At 37.7% G+C, this 20,908-nt stretch overlaps 1 protein-coding gene across 18 annotated transcripts in view; it reads right to left on the bottom strand.

The window, feature by feature from the left end:
• Positions 1 to 20,908, bottom strand: part of SOX6 (SRY-box transcription factor 6) — a 382,490-nt gene that overhangs the window by 99,260 nt on the left and 262,322 nt on the right. For 10 of the 18 annotated variants that reach the window (XM_074585859.1, XM_074585856.1, XM_074585849.1 and 7 more), the window contains one exon: positions 3,433 to 3,556. In XM_074585859.1, coding sequence (XP_074441960.1) covers positions 3,433 to 3,556 — 124 coding nt within the window. The remainder of the gene's footprint in view (positions 1 to 3,432; positions 3,557 to 20,908) is intronic. The other 8 variants (XM_074585865.1, XM_074585863.1, XM_074585868.1 and 5 more) reach the window with 1 other exon arrangement.

Raw genomic sequence — 20,908 nt, 5'->3', positions numbered from 1 at the left:
TAACAGCTGCCGCTCTCAGCTTCCCACTGGAATAAGTGGCAACCCCCACAACCAGGTACTCTACGAGGCTCGTCAAGCGCCTGCAGGTCAATAGTCACAACAGTCATTTGAGATGCACAGCGCCCTAAAGTTTTAATTAATCCGGTATACAGTATAAATACTGAAATATGTATAAAAAATTAATTAGGTGGTCTATGCAGCTCTGATTTCTCAATTAGTACTTACCATGCCGGAAAATTATATTACATGACTTTGAGATACATAAGGAAGCATGGGACTTTGGGGATTTTTTTTCTAATGTAATTATTACTTGTCATCAGTACTTGCTAACTTTGGCCTGTTTCGCTTCCTGGAGCTCCAAAATATCGGGGGGGAAGGGTTACAGCCACCTCATGTGGCATCTCATCCTGCCAGGCAGTAGGAAACTCTGTCCTGTCAAGCTTTAATAAAAATCATAGCTGTATATCAGCAGTTCCTCAAGTTTTCTATTCATAATAACTTTCTGAGCTCAGGAGTTCAGGAGAAGCTCAGGCACGTGCTGGAAGGGCCTCAGAACCTAGTAAATTCCTGTCTCTTCTAGTGGTCATTCCATTGAGGGCATGACCTAGTGTAGTTTGTTATAAGACGACCTAGTGTAGTTTGTTATAAGACGACCATTTTCTTCCTTCAAGGCGTAGAGGTTAAGTGCAGATTTGCAACAGTACTCGGTAACTGCTATCTGGGCATTGACCTAAACAGCCATGAAATTGGTTCCCACTTAGCCCATGAAGATATAGCTGCAGGGACATGTGCACATAATTATACCCCCACTTGTAGACCAAGGCAGGACTTCTCATCTTGGCTGCACTGTCACACTAACACTGATATGGTGCTTCGAAGTCAGAGCTGGCTTATATCTAGCCCATTTTGCGGGCAAGGCAAATTAAGTGACTGTGCACACAACATTTGACATTCCCTAAATGACACAGTCAGTTTCAAAGGTACTCACTTCCCACAGCTCCTGTTATTGAAATCCCTCTCACTGTATGTTCTGAATGTAAAGAAAACTGGCAGAGTCAAAACACAGTCTTGCCTACTTCAAACTAGAGTAAAATTAAATAGAAACTAATCAGGCAACCAAAAAGAAAACGGTAAGTATCTAAAGGGTTAGTCCATCTCCTATCTTTCCTCAGAAGTATGAGCAAGTCTAAACTGACAGTTCTAGAGGTGAAAGTTTCATTTCTCACAAAGGTAGAAGAGTACAGGTAGTAGCAGTCAAGTTCATAAATATTCCTCAGAAATGACTTTGAAGAACCCTCTCTATGAAAGAGCGTAGCTTAATCTCCAGTTTCATTAATTCCTTAACTACTGTGCCGAGAGTGCCAAAAATAGGAATTAATCAATACCAAGTGTAGTTATGGTGGGTTTTTTATTATGATGTCTCTCCAACAGAAATTACTAACCTGCGCAGCTACCATTGCCACACATACTATACAATTTGAGAAATACATTAAAAATATCTTCATTTCTTGCAAGCCACTGGGTATAATCATATCATTCTGACTTCTGATCTTTACTAGCATCAGCTGGATATAAACCACTAACATACTAGCAAACAGCTTAGCTGTGTTCTGAGATATCTAGGCCTCAATTTCTGACTACACTGCATTCCAGCAAGTAAAAAAATGCCCTAAAGCATATCACCTACTGCTATGACGTCAATAGGATCACAGGTAAAGCAGTATAAGCTCAATAAAGTGTTACGGTAGGTACTGAAGGAACACATTAGAATAAGTGCAGAAATCTGTTCTTGTGCAGGAAATCATGCTGATATTCTTCTTCCTGAGTTATTATGGTACCAAGTAGCCCACAGAGCCAAAATCAACATGATGTGATTTGACACACCACCTTTCAGGGGGAAGCACAACCAACAGCTTAATCATTAATAGTCACTATTCAGAAAGCATCTCAGATTAAAATGGAAAAAGCAAGGAAACTAAAGCACATGCTTTCTCTTGTCTGTGAGAAGAAAGGTATTAGCCAGGGTGTCATAGACAATTTCCACAACTGGCAACTCTTATGTCTTTGCAGACAAAATATTCTTCGCTTTGGTCCCCAGCTGTTGTGAGGTGGTGATATGTGTGAATAACCACCACCCTGTGCCATCTAGAGCTAGCTGTCTTTCAGAGCTCACTAACCAGTTCCTGCTTACAGCGTGCCAGTTTGTCAAATTGGAGAACTTTGGGATTTTTAAACCTGAAAATAAGATAATAACTGGACAAAAATTCTGTGTTTAAAGAGGAACGTCTCTAGACTAAAGAGACAGAAGGAAGTGGGACAAACGGAAATGCTTGCTGAAATCCTGCTTGGCCTCACTTCATCTAATATTAAGTAAACTTGCTAGAAAAGATTTTAGGTTCAACCTGGCTTTTAATCAGTATGCTGTTTACATCATCTGTTATGAGGCTTTACTTTGGATTTGACCCTGCTCCCGCTGCAGTCAACAGCAAAACCACCACTAACATCAGTGGGAGAAGGATCAATGCTTTACTTTGTACATTTCATATTTAATGTCAAAAAGAAACCGGTATTAATGTTTTGTAGTTATTAGTTATCAGGTTAATATGCTAAAGGCAGCTTGACAGGGAATACTATTAATGAGCAAAATAAGGTTGCTGCTTCTGGTCTGAGGTCACTTACAAAGAATGTACAAATGAAAATAAGGTTGACTTTTATTTACTTAACTATCTTCCTACATTGAATTCCTTTGGCAACGTGTCTTTAAACATTTAAAGCCCTGTTTACAAGGAGGCTCTGAAAGTAGCTTCAAACCATTATATCCCTAATTGAATTCCCCAGGAGTCCTGTAAACTCGGAGGAAAAAAGAAAGAAATCATAACATATGCTAAATCATCTCAAAACATATTTCACTGCAAGGTTATGTGACCTGTTTGTTACATGTCTGAATGATGACTGGGACTGAACTACTGAAACGTTTTATTATTCAGATTGAAATCAAACAAAAAGTTGCCCATTTGAAGCCTGCTAATTAAATTATACTTCCTCTGACTTTTATCACTAATTAAGAGTAAGAATTTTGGCACAAAAGACAAGTACACAGAAGATAACAGAATTAATTAAAGATACATAGCCTTTGTATAATGACGCAGGGCAGACCAGATGCAAATCACTATGCAAGTGGGCCAATATGTTTAGAGCACATGATTTTGTGGGAAATAAAGGTGAAAAACCCCATGATGTTCAATACCCAATGTTTCATCCACCTCCTTCAAACCAGAAGGGTTTTTTTCAACTGGAGTTAGCTGCAAAACTTCACATTATTTCCAACCAGCTACACCTGTTGTGTAACATCATCAATATGAGACAGATCACACAAGAAGCTACAGTTAGTATCTTAAAATGTCAAACAGCTTCACATCCCTTTCAGCTTACCTGGCTTGTAAGTTATTCCTGGGGGGAAGAGGAATCCCTGCTGGGCTGCAGCAGCCGCTGCCAGCGTCCGCTGGTCGTGTGGAAAAATTGGGATCATGAGCGGAGGCATGTGACCCTGAACCTGCTAAACAGAAGAGAGCCTCTGATCAGAAATAGCACAAATTTGTCTTGACAGGTATTTCTCCAGTACTGATAGTGTTCTTGTGTTCACACAGTCCCACAGAACCTTCGCCTTAATGTAATCCCTGCCAATTTCACATTATCACATCAAAGCCCTCACTAACATTGTTTTCCCTCAGTGTCAAAGGTGTAACAGTCTCAATGAACTGCACGTTTCCCCACTTCTTCCCGGTTCTCTTTTTTTTTTTTCTTGATTAATATTCCCTGTCCTGGCACAAGGTAAAAAAATGTACAAAACCTTTCTAGTATACCATAAGTTCTTTAAAAAGAAGAGCACTACATATTTCTATTAATTTTTCACAAGTTTTCTCATCTTTGGTCACAGACAGCAGAGTGACAAGCATTTTAGAAGTAACCTAACGCTGCAGTAGCTACTTTGATGTTCAAATTTTACTATCCTTAGGGCAATTTTAATTCTGAGATCTTACAATATTGTATTGTTCACATATATACCAACAACTCGGGTATGTTATTTCAAAATCTCACCACAGTATTAAATAGTCTTCTAGACAACACCCCGGGTCTTAAGATTTAAGGCTCAAACATCTTGGCTCCCAATTAAACTAACATCCTTTGCCATACACACCTCACTATAACATATAAATTGCATGTCTGTCTAAGCAGTTTTATAGCTTTATGCACTATCATGTAGCTTGGTAATTATGGAGCTATATTCAGAGACCATTTCAGAATAAAACCTACTATATCAAATTTAATTTGACCTTAATAAATGTATCAAAAAGCACAAACATGCAAAAGCAAAAAATCCTTCACCTTATACCAGCATTTGTATTCAACATATAGAAAACAGGAGATGTGGTAGAATCGTGTCTGTTAAATCCACACGTTAATTTCCTAGTTCCTTAGTGCATGCTACGTGTGTTTCAGAGACAGTGGGTAGGATCACAAAGTTTTTATCCATCGTTCCTTAACCCCAGAAGTACCCAAGGGTTTGACTATGATTTTTCTGATCAGTAGTTAAGCAAACATATAATGGTTTATAGATCAAAGCTAGTAAATGTAGGAAGAAACTGGGTTTTTAAGCAGAAAAAAAAAATTGTTCTCATCCTACCATAAATCGGTGGCATTAAATACTATTAAAAAAGTTAAAGTACACTTCAAGCAATTTTTTTTTCATTTAATTCCTAAAAAACTTTTTTGGTCAAATCCCATATGTTGACCTATGACATTGTTTAAATAGTGCCAAATTTTCTTGTCATATCCCCATTACTTTCACAACCATTGATGCAGTGCAGAAATGCTACCGTGTGTGTCTATGAGGGTTAATTTACCAACAACTCTTCTCTTGGGAAAGCCCTAAGATGTAGGTTAATAAAGGTCAAGCGAAAAATAAACACTTTACAGTATTTTTTTGAATCCATTTCTCAGGAAAATCAACTTATAATAAAAAGGTCTTTGTGCAATTACTGCTATGGCACTGGGGCGTGAAAGAAAGTAGCTTTGAGCAGCTATTTCTCTCATTTTAGCTGAGGTAAGCCTGGCTGTGCATTTTAGGATATGAGTTAAACTTGGTTAGATTGGAGTTGATCCCCATGTGCCCAGCACAGGCATTTACCTCTGATAAAATGATGCTAGTTTTGCTGTGTGGCGTTCCTTTACACTGGCTCTACAGGAGTCCAGCAAATGAAAACCACAGGCTTTGTCTGACAGAAACAACTATAGGATATACTAAAAGGGATTCAACACAACGCAATTCACAATAATTTTCAGTAGTTCCCAACTATAGTACAATCAAGTGGACCCAAGGCTTAAGAAATATCCTTTTCAATCACCACACACAGAAAGTATTTCCATGGAGTTGCAAAGGCACAAGACACAAATGCAACCTCACAGGACGCAGAAGAGATCAGAGTGAGTCCTGTGATTAGACTGATGCTACCTAAGTACCCATAGCAATACTTCACAACGTAGTGTCATAAATATCATTTGAAACATATAATAACAAAATCTTACAATGGTTATTTCCCAATGCAATCCTGTAGAGCTGGATCCACACCACTATATCCAAAAAGATATTTTTAAAAAACTTTCAAATAAAAGCAGTTCTGTAAATGTGGAGAATTACTATTGCATGTTCTGGCTATCTATAATTCTTCCTTTAAATACTACTCTGAATGCTGGATCAGGCCCTCAGCCTATATAAATCAATGTAAGTTTGGCTAAAGTGCCTTACATTTAAAGTGTAAGTTTGAGTTTACACTTAAGAGAGTTATACAGAGTGAAAAAAGCCCATAGTGAATGGCAACCATTCCCTCCCATGGGTCTTCCCTCTGGCACATATTAAATACTATTCCTAGGTAACTGTTGGTTTCACTCAATTATCATATACATTGGCGTCAATTTTCAGCACAGGTCAACTGAAAAGCATAAATAAGCATTAAAAACGAAGAGAACGTACAAGTATCATTGATCACTGAATTATTAAAGATGTAAAACGAATGCCAAAAAGCAGTAGACACCTTGATTTTTGACAATTTTTTTTTCCTGAGGCTTTTATTATTATTATTTTGATTTTACTGAGGGGGGAGAAATTGGGAGGAGGGGTTGATTGGTGTACTTCATAAAATCGGCTACATGCCCAGAAATTTTAATTGCTGAGATGTTCCTCAGGTCTTTCTGAAAACCAAGACTGTAGCAGATGCCCGAGAAACATTCTGACTCTGTCTCTTCTCATTCGTAAAAATAGCGTATTGTTGGATCAGCGCTTTCCCCTTTTGTCTCCTCTGTGCTAAGTTGTTGATGATGCCATTTTTTGCCATCTGCCCCAGAGCTTCATTAAAGATACATGAATGGACTAACTGGGCTGCTATCTTGTGAGGAACAGGTGCTATTGTTTGTCCCCGAAGACTTGCACTAAAGATCTCACTCAGAATACTTGAGAAAGAGCATCTGCAGCAGTCAGTCAGAGAGTAACTTGGCAGAGCCCGTACTATGGGCTAATATGCAAACAGTGACACTCAGGGGGACTCATTTTCTCTTTCATGAAGATTATTTATTTTTTTGTGTGACGGGTAGTAAATGTTTGGTTTTGAACAATTCTGCCAGTCTACACCTTTAACTGAACTGTACAAACCCTGGAGGAAAGCTGAGTATATTCTTTCCAAAATTCAGTTCTGCAACCTTGAGTAAAATCATCTCTTCTCTAAAGCTACCTCATAAAAATTAATCTTTGTTTCTATACAACAAGCTCAAGTTTAACTGTGTTAAACATGAGAAGCCACTAAGATTGGGGAACTCTTAAAAGGTAGCGTACCATTCCTTTAATATCCCGTCACAACTCTGACAGCCCTTGGGAACTGATTACAGCACTTCCTTGCCTGACATCTAAGTCAGGAAGCAACTTTAGAGCAAATCAGCCCTGATTAGTTCAAGAAGCAACTTCCAATTTGATTCTCCCTGAAATAATAAAAGCTGGTGGCCCGTTTGATAAGCTGGGCAAATCTGCGGTGCTTTGTCCCACAGTCATGTGAACGCTAATCTAAGAAATTGGCTGGACAATCCTCCTTGTTAAAAAGTCATTGATGGTTAGTGTTGTGCATGGAAAATGGAAGCCAAAGTGATATGTTATACAAAAATAATGCCTTGAATGAAAACACTCTGCCTCTTTTGGATAAGGAACACAGCACATTTAGTGAGAATAAGGAATAAGAAGAGTTCTGTCTTTAAAAACCAAAGCTGCCTCTACAACAACTAACATTGCAGCTAGAGAAGTAAAGGCATTCAGAGAAAAGGATGGCAACAGTGCAAGCAAAAAGGATTTCTGCTTAACTGCGAGGATCACAGGTAAATCCCACCCCATAATGGCAGCTGAATTCCTTGCAAACTTTTCAAGATCAAACCTGAGAAGTTGCGTCTCTGTTGCACAGTTTACTTCAGTAAAAGGGAGAATCAAGTGCCATCTTTTTGAGAGATAGTAATAACAATCTTTATAATATTTTAACCCTTCCTTAAAGCTTTCTTCTTTTGTTACAACCAGCACTAGTATAAAACAGTGTGATAGGCTAAATATGCTCTAATTGCCTAGAAAAATCCAACATAACTATTTATAACCATTGCCCCCCACTTCCACCAATAAAATCTCTGGACCCTGTTCTCAACTTGTAGAAATCTTACGATTTGTATTGAATCTAACAGACTACCTGTTAGCTGACAAACCAGTCTTTTTCATAGTTTAAACTTGAATTTCTACCTAAGATTTTTTTAACTTACTGAATAATTGGTATAGCCAGACTACAAATTTAACATGCCATTAAGCTTTTAATTTCCATAGTAAAAATGTGTTTGAGTTTTTCTACTCTCTCATTCAAAAAGTACAGTGTAATAGAAGAGTTTCCCAGCTAATGGCAGCGTATCAAGTAAAAATTTTCAGAATGCTCAAAATATGATACAACATAATGGCTATAACTGACAGCTCAACAGGTTACATTTTAGGTTGACTCATTTTAAAAATCTTAATGGCGCTGAAAGCAGAGTTTGTGCCTCTGGTACTACTCGTGCAAGTTTTTAAATACCCTACATATTGTATGTATTTACCTAGTCTGCATTTTAAATAGTCTGTATACAATACATAGCACTATTATTTTTATACTACCATTGGAATTTTATTTATTTCAATAACTACTATTGAGTTTAGTTGTTCTCTGTAAGAGAAGAAATATGAAAAGTTTTGTTAACTTGAATTTTATTTCGATTAGGTCAATTTGGTGACTGCAAGAAAGCAAACACCATGTTGCATAAAGAAGTAGGGACTTGTATGAAAACTTACATATGTGAAAGTCAGTAGGATCACTTAAATGCTTTAAAGCAGCTATGGGCTAAGATTTTTGCAGGTTTTGGCCCGAATCTCCTCCCCAGCTCTGCCAATATTGTAATGAATTCATGCCATGACTGAGCCCTTTTCTGGTCTCAAAAAAGATCTATTTAGAAAAACTGCAGAAGAATTGTACTGAAAAAATAAAGAGGTCTCTTTGATTATAATTGAATGGTCTAGCTGTTTTATTTGTGCTATTCTGATGGAGCAAAACAACTGTAAGGTTGGGTTAACTGACCGGTTCAGTTGTAAAGGATCTGCCGACTTTGTGTGCCAGTGGCTGGGTGGCTGGGCCTTTTGTTCTGAACTCAGAAATGTAACTAATGAACCCTCGAGGCTTTGAATTAATGCACCAACAATGCCTAACATCCTCTAATGTAAAGAAAATACGTGAGAGTGGACCCAAACGCTTAAGAGAGAAATCCCCTCTAGCACAAATAATCCCGGGGAAGCACCTGTGACTCTGTGTGAGGAGGAATGGCAACTGAAGAAAGGTGGGCTCCAACAAACCAAAAGTGATCACCCAAGCCCTGCATCGTAGCTAAGACTGAAAATGGTGTTGACATAGCTCCCACATTGAAAATTATTCAGAGACTACCTTCTGCTCCTGTTAGCAATATAGCATCACTGGAGCTGTATCTATATAGGGAGGTATATTATGTCCTAATTTATCTGCCATCTAATTATCTACAGTCTAATTGAAAAATATTTCCTCTCAGTGAAAGTACATGAGCCACAAAGAAAATGTCTGCCAATGAGATCCCGGGGGAAGTGTTGGCAAATAAACTGTAAAAAAGATACCATAGACTTGCACAGTGAGAGCATTTCATACGGGAAGTACTATGACAAATATGTAGCCCACTACTGAATTTCTAAATGGATTGTAACTGCTGTTTTCTTTCTTTTCCCCTATCGTTTTTTCCATTTGTCCAATAGTTCAGCATGATTCGGAGATTTTAGTCTACCACAGTGGCCACAACGTTGATGTGGAACTTGCAGCCGTGATCACAGAGCAAAACAGAGCATCCTTATTTTTTACTATTTCTTCCTCATTACTTTGAAACTTTAAATGAACTAAACTTAAATTCCATCTACTTTGGAAATAAAGAAGGGAGCAACAGAAAAATACTACCAACCACATTGAAAACAGAATAGTTTTAAACACTAGTTCTCATTTCATTTCTATTAGCTTCTTATTGTATTGCCCTGTTTTTATCTATCTCCTTGACTACCTGGAAATACCGAATTCAACTAAAGATGATCTCATGAAGTTAAGAGTATGATAAATGGTAATTCAATCTATTTAAATTGTCTGTATTTTAAGAAACTCTCACTAGGAGGGATGGAGAACATCTCTGCTATACAGAAATAAATAAAACATGTTATGCAAAAGTGAATTTATAGTTCATTTGGAATTAGAGATCTACCACCTTTTCAATCCATACAAATGCATAATCTTGTCAATTAAATATTATTGTTAAGGTCTAGTAGTATGTTAAAATCACTTTAAAGTGCAACTAAGGAAAATTCATGTGTGTTTATTACTCCTTAAGGGTCTATTAGTGGGTATTTTATTCAGATTTGTGTTGTAAAATCTGCATAAACTCAGCATATTGTTATCCCCATGTGTGCATTTGTTTGGTTAAAGCGTAACAGCAAATCTCTATTTCTGCAACTTCTGGAAAAGTCAAGAGAACTAAAACAGTCCTAATTTTAATCAGATACAAACAGTTATCTCTACAGAAGTGAAGAGTTGACTATTATGCAAATTGTCACAGTTAGTGGTCACCAAGCCATCACAGAAGACTGAGCAAGTCAATTATTTCAGATATTTCCAAAGACTAGTGAAGATGTATGTTTCTCATTTGCACCTTGTCTTATTCGTGCCAAAATAAGAAAAATATTGCAGCCTAATGATACTTGTTGATATTTTATATACGAAAGCTCCATTACTACAGCTCAAATCTAAATATAAATTATGTCAGAAATCCCTTATTAGCTTATGTTTTCATGGTGATATCAAAATGTGCAAGATTTTTGGAGTACATTGAAATTTCCTGTTGATGGAAAAATTTAGAGCAAGAGACGCTTTAAAATTTGCATTTCATATTGGTGCTTTCAAGCAGAGTTTTACCCCCACATCCTTTCAAGACAGAGTTCTTTTTTTCAGTAGTAGCCATCACTAGTTATTAACATGAAACTAATTCCCTCAATAGAAGGGCTTGCAATGTATAGTAGAAAAAATCATCTAATGCCACAACGCTGAAGATTGCTAAAGGAAGGATTGTCTTTCACTTTAAAGAACAGCTCCAGCAGAAGTGGGAATGAAAACAGAAACATCTTTCAATGCCTCTGATCAAAATCCTTCTGCTCGATAGACATAAAAAAGGTACAATAAAAGAACAGGTTGGGGGGTTTCTATTAAACAAATACAGAATATATCTGAAGTCCAGGGGTCACTGATGCTAACAGGAGTTCTGCAATTTACTTCGCTACAGAAAAGATATTTTCACTGATATTCCAAGATTTGTAACTGTATTGTATTGTAACTATATATGCACTTAAGAGCTTTTGAATACTTTACCATTATTAATTAATTCAAGTTCAAAGACCCATCCAGAAGACAGTACTACAACTGTGGCTTACACAGGAGGACGTTTAAAGAGGCCTTGATTTCTTTTCCAGTTGGAGAAGTGACAATGCATAGTGGATAGAAAACAATGCCATTGTAATATGCTGCTCGTAACCTTTACACCTTTACCACACAACTGCATAAAGAGCTACCCAAAATGCAGTGCTATGGCTAACGAGGGACATGCTCTGTGAAAAATCAGGATGAGGTGGCTTTTGAGGAGGCACGTGCCGTTGCTACACAGTTTAGCCCTCGAACACTTGGCAGCATACAAGGGTGGAGGTGAGTCACAGCTGCAAAAAGGAGATGTGTTTCCCATCCCACCCAGTCCTGTGGCTGATTTCTTCAGGTATTTACTCCTCTGTGAATTTCCTCTTCTTTCTTATAGAGACAAGTGTTGATATTTTTCCTCAAGCCTAAATGGATAATATTCAAGAGGGTAGGTCTAAGGAGGTGCTCGCATCTAAAGGGAATATTCTTGCTTCTGTATGTTTTTGAAAGAGATTTAATGCAGAATAGTAACCTAGATAATTTCCAGAAATCATGTGATGTTTATGGAGTGTCTAGTTTGAAACACAAAAGGTTATCAAAGGCAATTATGTGGAGAACTAGTTTAATACAGAAAACTCCTGTGTCTAGAGATCAAAGTCAAATCAGAATACTGATTGCATGCAAAAATTAATTTGTTCCATCTCTTCCTAGGATGCCTCAGATTTTGACACAATCTGACCATCTTTACTCAGAAAAGGCTCCAAGAAACTGGTGTGTTTGCACAGTATGACTGAGGTGATTGCCACTGCTAGGTATACAGTAATTATTGCAGATTTGGGAGTAAGCAACAGAGTTTCCAAACTTCCAGCAACACACACACAGCCTGCTTCCTTCCTACGCCAACTGTGTCTGGCTCAAATCAGTTATATTGGCTCCTCAACTTTCTACAGCATTCATGATTCATCTACATAAACATTTTGAAAGAACAAAATCACTAAAAAGGTAAAATAAGGCAGAAAACCGGGAAACTCCTATTTAAAATGAGCATTAGGCGTTTCTTATCTGAGTTTGGGTGTTAAAATTCCAGCAACACCTGTACTTCAGACATAAATCCACACTGTTGTGCTGCCTTTTCTGCAGAGGATCCTGATATTCAAGAAGGAATGCCAATCGTCCCATTTTCTGGCTTTCCCCGATTTGTCAGAACTCCAGTGTTATTTAAAGCATGCTCTCAGCTTGCGAATAGATCCTTGCCTTGAATCTTATGATCACACTCATGTTCGAGTGATGCTGCTCTCAAAGTTAGGATATTTTCTTCAGTTGCTCATGACAATCAGTGGGAATCGATAGCCCAAAGCTGTGCTGCAACTCCCTTTCTCTCTGCCTGCCGAACCTGCAGCGAAGGGCCGGCTCCTCTGAAACCGCAATGTGCCAGAGCTGGTGTGATGAAACACACGGGCAAATCTACATAGAATTACGGGGCAATAACAATGGCCCTTTGTCCAGCTGTGGCTGCTCCCCCTCTGCAGCCAGGCCTTATCTGCTCAGGAAATGCCTGCTTTAACTGACAGGTAGGAGATTAAATCTACAGCTGCCGAAACACAATCTCCGCTCTGTTAGATAGGCTTTCATTGAAAAGCACTACAAACACATAATTTGTTTATGTTGTACCAGCAATCTTTGACAAAGCAGACTGTCTAGCTGAGACAAATGTGGTTAAACCCATTTATTGTATTATTTCTGCTACACAGAACAAGCTCTTAAAACGTAGAAACTAGACAAGGCACAAAGCTCTAGCTGTCTAAAGAAATCAAGAATAGATGACTTCTTGTTACACTAGCCCCCTTTACACAGCGTAGCATGTTCCCTCCTGGAAAACATCCACTGTGATTTCTTTCTTTTCTTTTGCTCTCTCCCTCCCCCCCCCCTTTTTTTTTAAAGTGGGTGGTTCAATGATGTTTATGTTTCCAGCTTTTAAAGTTTCTTTTGTTTTCTCTAGCATCAATAGATATAAAATAACTAAGTCATTCAAAGGATGCCTTCAGATTTAAGAAAGAAGGGAATATTTCTGAGAGACTACTTCTCAAAGAGAGAATAATTTTCCAGACACACTGTCTGGTCTTCCTGACTTAATGCACGCTCAAATAGAAGTTTTGCCAGACTAATGAACGCTGGACTGACACCCCCCACCCCTTCTCTCTCTGTTTTTTAATCATCAATCACATATTTCTCAAAACATTACTTCATTTTTGTTACACCTTCTGCCTTATTTTAAAATAATATTTCTGGCTGTTTATTTCAAATGAAAGGCACGGGGAACTGATGAATTAAGTGTTTATAAATCTGAGTTTTCAGATTGAAAACAACCTTTTTCATAATGCAAAGGGTTTATAAGAAAAACCTGTCTTTTAGCTCTAGTTTCTTCTGGCCATATATTACTCCTAGTAAATTCTGCTAGAAGAACCGAATGGGTACTATACGCTGCATATGAGAAGGGCAACGTTTGTCTCTCAGGAGGAGAGCCTCAAAAATGCCACTTACTTCAGTGGAGCAGGACACACTCCCGAGAACAGAGCGTGGCCCATACCAATCTCTGCTTTCTATATTTAAGGCTCTGTTCTCCGGCTGATCCAATTAATGTTACTGGGAGTTGTGTGCACACACAGATGTGCTTAGCGACTGGCATATTAAAACATCCCTTCACTCAAATGAAACTTAATAAATGAGTTTTCCCAGTGTTATTACTATCGATGCTCAATAAGGAAGATCTTGTAAATCGTAGAATTGTTGCTCTAATGGTTAACCATAATTAAAAGGAAAAGAAACAGGAAGAGCAGTCAACATCTTAATGTTTTTTCATTCACGTTACTTCTATAACCCTCTTGCCTCTCCTGAGGCATTCTCTTACATACCCTTTTGCAGCATGTTAGTTTGCGTATTATTTTATTTAACCTTAATCACAGCATTCAGCTACGGATTTGAGAGGAAGCTGCACAGAGCTACCATACGAGCTGCCACTCAGAACATTCAGTTTGGCATAAAATTAAAAAAGTATGCAATAAACTGGCTGAATCCATAGGGAATCCCTCAAACAGCATGGATAATGAGGGGAATCCATAACAGACATAAACAAACCCAGAAAGATGTCTGGGGCCAACATCATTATGTAAGATATATGCCCAAGATGTATGGGCATACGTTTGAATGTTCAACTTCAAACTCAGCCTGTATTAGATTGATTGAATCTCAGCATGGGGTTCAGTTAATAAACAAACCTTGCCTTCAGAAAATATTTGGGGCTGAAATCATGTATTATAGCCAGGCACCTACTGCATGTGGCACTGAGATGCCCTCTTACCTTAAAGCTTTGTTAAAGCCGAATGGTAAAGAAAATCAGAAATCCATACTATCAGAGGAACAGATACAATTTTCAGGTTAAGTGGCACAAGTCTAAAGACAGTTGTTATCCACAGACTGTATTTCAGTCTATGCACCAGGGGCACATGAATAGAATTCACATTAAAAATTAGAGACCAGTTTGAATCTTTGGGCTTTGATTCACACTTCCCATGTTTTTTAAACACGTTAGCCGTATTCTCATAAAGGATACAACAATAATGCTAGCAAATCTTTTTGGTAATTATTAATTTCACTGTAGAATAGCTTTTTTGCTATGCTTGGCTTGTTAAAAAAATGCATTTTGCTCACCTCAGGGTACACCATTAGCCTGCATATTTGCTTTTTTCCTTTTTTTCCAGGTTTTGTTTAAAAATTCTTCTTAAACCTGTATATTAATCACCGCTCAGAGGGTGAAAGAATTTGCAGGAGCAGCTGAAGCGCTACTTTTTTTCCAAAGTAGGAACTAGTTACTGCTGACACTTTTCACATACATTGGAATAGGAATGAAAGAGACACAGAGAAAGGAAAAAAAATAAAAATTAAGAGTAAGAATGAGGGCTGACTGGTTGGTACAGAGTCCAACGTATCAGTCTAACATAATAATTTCTTGCAGAACTGTGAGCCGCAATGGCGTGCCCTAGTGACAGCCAGATCCAGAAAGAAGTTACCCTTGTCAAAATTTTGATCATTTGGGCAGGTAATAAGAAAACAAGAGAAGGAACTCTGCAAAAATGCCTATCCAAATAGACTTCCAAAATCAAAGGAGAAAACAGAAAGCTTCTTTCAATAGCCCTGTTCGAAGTCTTATGTCTGTGTTTACCTGAAAGCCACTGCGCTCCATTCTGAAGCTCTGTTTTAGGGTTCAACTACATAGGACACAACTGCACAACATTTCACTATATGTATTTGTAGCACCTTGGTTGTTCTGCACTACATCCCCATGTGGACAATGTTTAAGTATACTGAAGGTACCTTTGTGGAAATTTGTTTACTCACTAGGAGGAGATTACTCTTAAAAGGTATGCACTATGGAAGTTAGTGTGTAGTACATGCCCTTATAAAGTCACACATCTTAACCAGCGGAAACTTTCCTATTAGACATTTTCTTAAAGAGAAAGTGAATGTCTCTTTCTCTATATATAAAAATACATAAATGTATTTTGTACATATGCTTATGTAAAATATGCTTATATATTTTATATTGAAAAGAGAAAAGCATATTCTACATATATACACATGCACATGACATACAGATCTGTGTATATATATGTATAATACATATTTGGATACACATATACATTTATTTGGTATAAATAATTTTAAAAATACACATATATACACACACACACAGGTGTGTGTGTGTATATATATATATGTAGAGTATGCTTTCCTCTTGTTTTCCAAATCCCTCACTTGGGATTTCAGTGTTATTAGACCCATCTGGCTATACAACTTGCTTGCTGCACTCCTGGATGCTCAGCATTTGAATTACTTTTTTGGACACACAAAACCTGTATTTCTTAAATGCCTACTCCGGGAAGACCACCTCTATCTATGTAAAGACGTACTTTGAGCATGATACATTTAACAGGTTCACTGCTGAGTGAAGAAGGCGGTAAGCCACCTGGGCTAATCATAGAGGTAGACAACTTGAGTAACAAAAAAAAGTCATTTGGAAATCACTCTATCACTCACATCTGTTATTCCTGGATTTATTTCTGTCTCTTCTATTTATCAAATCATTTTTTTTCTCCTTCACTTAATCTTTTCACTCCTCACCTTCAGTCTCCTTGCAAAACTCCTAGCATTCACTCTCACTTCATCTCTTTTGGAGAGTATTTTTTGTGTATACAAGGTAGTTCTCTGGCAGCAAATTCTCCATTCTTGGCCACTGATACGAGTAAAGTCATGGCCAAAAGTTGTCAATAAACTTCCACCATGAGGAAGCAGACCATGGCGAAGTACACTTGGCTTTCTTGGCTTCAGGAAGGTCATTGTCACAAGTACAATAAAATCCTAGACATAAAAACAGCATCATATCGGGGAGATAAGGACACCCACAAACACCTGTTTTTTTAAGATAGACACATGCAGCTGAAACACATTAAACCCATGCTTTTCTAAAGCCCTCCTAGTGCACTCAAGGGTCTTCAGAGTAAACAATGCTCCTCCCTAAACTCCCTGCTTTGTTAGTACATGCCTGCCTCCACTGTCTTTTCAGGTAAATAAGAGTTTTCTGGATGTAATACTCCATTTCAGTTTAGATGCATTTTTCAAAAGAATTTTTATGTTGCTTTTTTCTTTTTTTCACTGTGAAAGTCAGTCTAACTCCAAAATTGCAACAAAAGAAAATACAAGAAAATACGATACCAATATAGGGTTTCTGCAATATGAGGAAGAACGGGATTAAAGTGAGGTGCACAGACCAACTAATCTGTACATTTATTTTGAACCACATTGGTATTGTATTTTTAAGGCAAATGGAGGGGAGAAATGTGGTATTGCATTTTATGGAAAACAGAGGAAGAGATTTTGCTTACTGTTAGGTCAGTAGCGTGCCTAACTGATTTAATGCTTAGACCCTGAAGTCCATATCCCTGCTTTTTTAAATAGATCGGATGTCTAGGTGATATTGCTGTCTATCTATTAGCTTTATTTTGTGGCTGGATAGAGTAAAACCCACTGCATTTCCAACAGTATGTGCATCCCCGATACCACTGCCCCAGAATCGGCTGCTGCATGTGGTACTGTACTGTTTGCAGCTCTGTTGCAAACAGCAGAGGGTACATCTAAGTCATGTCAGCATTCATATTGTATTTTTTCAGCATACGTCAACCTGATCTCAATTCTCTCTCCTGGAGGTCTGGACCGTGTTCAAATCACTCATTCGTTTTCCATACTCACTGTCTGACTGGCTTTTGCTGTTACCAGTCTCTGCTATAACCTCTGTGCTATGCATAATAAAAATCTTTCCCATCTGAGTTGTCTGCCATGGTTACTGGAAATCTGCTGTATGTAGCATTCCCAAGAGCAGGAAAGGAAGGTACCTTTACTGCAATTGGATAAATATCACATTTTCTTTAAAAGGAACATCTACCCTCACTGAAACCACAACTAACGGCAACTGCTAAGCTACCCCCACCTCTCGAATTTATGTTAATTTGCATTTTACTCGTTCTAGTGTTGACATAATAACTGAAGTAGATGTTCCTCTTCACTTTTCAACCATTGCATCTTGAAAAAAAAAAAAAAACATCTCCCTAATATTTCCCAAAACTTCACCAGAAAATATAGCTAGGGTAAAAACTGTCTGATCTCTGCCTACTTATGATGCTTTTTAACTGAGTTTGCATGTTAATTTATTGCATGCTTTGTTTGTAAATGTGCTTCTGAAATAAATGAAGCATTTACAAATATGATTAATCTACAGATTCAGAAGCACGCAATAAAGAAACAAATTACTGAGTGCCCTTGTCCTTTTACACAGAAGCTAAAATACAACTTTCAAACATCTAAGACTGCCTAGCTTTATTTTTGATTTAACTAATGTTGTTTCAAATGGAAGTTTTCAGCAATCAGATTTTCTCCAAGTTCCTGATTCCAGTTTCATTTATACCAGCGTAACTCAGAAGCAACTGCAACATATGTTGTAAACCAACACCAGTGTAAACACTGTGTAGATGAGGTCAAAATAAGGCTGTTATTGTACGATTTTTAAAGTGCTTATGTAGATTAATATCCTCACCCTTTAACAGATTTCGGCACAGCAGCATAAATACCGAAATGCAACAAGTTGAAAATTCAAAGTACTACTAGTGTATTTTATGCCACTCACATTTTCAGTCAGACCACCCAGAGCAAAGAAAAGAAAAAGCCACAACAAAAAAAGCCCTCTGCATTGTTTGCAATAATATGGAAGGAAATTGAGTGTATATTCTCTTCTTCCTGTATTTTCCAGCTAGATTAAGCTGTTGTCTTCACAATTGCCTCCCAGCTGCTGTGACTTGTGAAAACAACAGACCCTGCTCTGTTGTCTGCAGAAAGCCTGGATTGTTATGAGTAACTTTATTGCAGGCACATGAGTGTGTTAAGACTTTAAAACACGCTCAAATGTCATGTGCACACCCAGTGACGGGCAAGAATAATTATGAAAAAACAAGAATTCTATGTCTACGAAACAGTGTCAGACAAAATGGGCCATTCATTGTGTTCCTTTGGGAATGCTTGGACTCTCCAGCCAGAAAACAAAAAAGGCACTTTTTTCCTGCCGTAGGCTGAATACTTAGCTTTGCCATCTGAGCCCTAAGAAAACATGGGCCCCCTCTCTAACTACTGGCTGGCCCGCACACAGTAGAAAGTATTAATGCACCCCTTTTTTCCAGCAGTTCCCTCTGTGTAGGCTGCGGCCAATGTAAAGTCAATGCAAAGACAAAACAGTTTGCCTAACATTAGTAAAAAAAACATAACTCTTGTACAGTCTGAAAATCCCTCTGACACACAGAGGTTTTATTCTAAGGCATATCCCCTCTATCCCTCGGCAAGTTACCGTAGCTACTGTTAATGCTTTTAGCAGGTAATAACCGCTGCCTGCTGCTCAGCTTCAAGCTTTCCAGGAGTCTATAGGCGAGCCCGATTCTGTACAATTGTTAAAAATTATTATCTAACTGCCTAATTTACTGCTGTCCCTTTTCACGATTGGTCTTCCTAATCACAATCCATCAGCCCCCGAAAGGATAATACAAATGAAAACATAACATAGCTCAACATCAGGTCATTCTGATAGCAGGTTTTTTTCCTCACAGGTGGACTAACTCCAGTCTCATCTGAACAGTGATAAATTACAAGCAAATAAAAAGCTTTTTGTGTTACTTTTAATTGTAATCTCTATGTCAAGATACCATTTGATTAACACACGTTTTTAAGCTAAGGAATCACATTTCTCTGTATTTTGTTTTGACCTAGCATCTATTCAGCATATTCAGCTAAATGTCTGTACATCTCTAAACGAGGTGACCACATCAATTCACTATTAAATCTGCGCACTGTTTTACTGAAATAGAAATGGCCCACCATGACTTGAAAAATCCTTGTATGCTACTCATAAAAACACAATAATTTTATTTTCTTTTAATTTGGCCCAATATCTGAATATGGATTCACAGGTTATTATTTAAGACATCTGGCATAGTTTTTATCTTGCCGTGCTCGAAGCAAGCTAAGAAATGTGAAAACAATGAAACCATAATCCTTGAAGGGCTCTGGTGCAACTGTGTGTTCATATGGAGCAACAGAAGGAAAAGTGAAGGACAAATTGTACCTCCAACAGTTTTACAGGTTGCTATTTTCTTCACTAAGCCTTCTTACTCTGCTTAGATAACACAAGTACACTATATCTACAGCATTAAACGGGTTTTGAAAGGATATGGTGCTTTAACGTTGGCCTTCTACCCCTCTTCAGGGCCCAAACTGTCCCTTCTTATTTGTACAGTATATAAACAGCCCCTAGCATAAGACGACACTGATCCTGACTGGGGTCTCAACCAACTGTGCAAATATTAGTACTTGTAATATTATAATAGGAGGTCATTACAGCTAGCACTGGGTCATCCCAAGATACCCCAGGGGGATACATCAAAGATGAATATGCACAGGTAAATTGTCTGTCCTTTTCTAGAATCTAAAGGAGAAAGGTTTCAGACCACTTCTTGTCACTCCTAATATGAAAGTACAGGGTTACCCTCAAACATGTATTTAAATCAGAAACATACAGTACTATGAAATGAACCATCAGGCCATCCATGAATTTGTTTTAACAATCCAACAACATCACCATTTCTCATTCATCCACTTAGCTTAATTTTCCTACCATCACTTTCATTGCTGAGGTTGTCTCTATTAAGCCATTTTTTGTGCATCATTAACTTTTAACCAGGCATCGATAGCTTTATTGTTTAAATTGCGTATGACTTTATTTAACGTCAGCATTTCTTCTGGCTCCTGACATGAAGTCACATTTTATAACTAATTAAATTGATCCCTGGGAAGCAAAAGCCACTAAACGGAATTATTCGTACCCAAGTGTCAATATATTAAATCAAAGGGCTAATGAGTTGGGTCACTGCTTCTTTTATCTGAAAGCTACTGCGGAATAGAATTCATATCAACCTCTACTTTCTGCTTTAACAATTTTATTTAAACCAAAGGTAATTAATTAATAAAATTTGATATAGCTGTAAATAATACATTTGAGCCAGTTTTTACCACTTGCACAGATTAAGGTCACTTTTTTAGGTGGAAAAAATCGCTTTGTTGATACAATCTGTCTAGAAGTGTATTTTTTTGAACTCCCATGTGTAAAGAACATTATTGCTAGGTCATAGGAAGCTTCCAAAATGACCTAAAAGGTGTTTTGTAAGTAAACAGTTTTGAGAACTTTTCAGTTT

This window comes from Larus michahellis, chromosome 4 (assembly GCF_964199755.1).
Source record: "Larus michahellis chromosome 4, bLarMic1.1, whole genome shotgun sequence".
Lineage (NCBI taxonomy): Eukaryota > Metazoa > Chordata > Aves > Charadriiformes > Laridae > Larus > Larus michahellis.
Note: the sequence above shows the minus strand (reverse complement) of the source record. Positions and strands in the feature narration are given on the sequence as shown.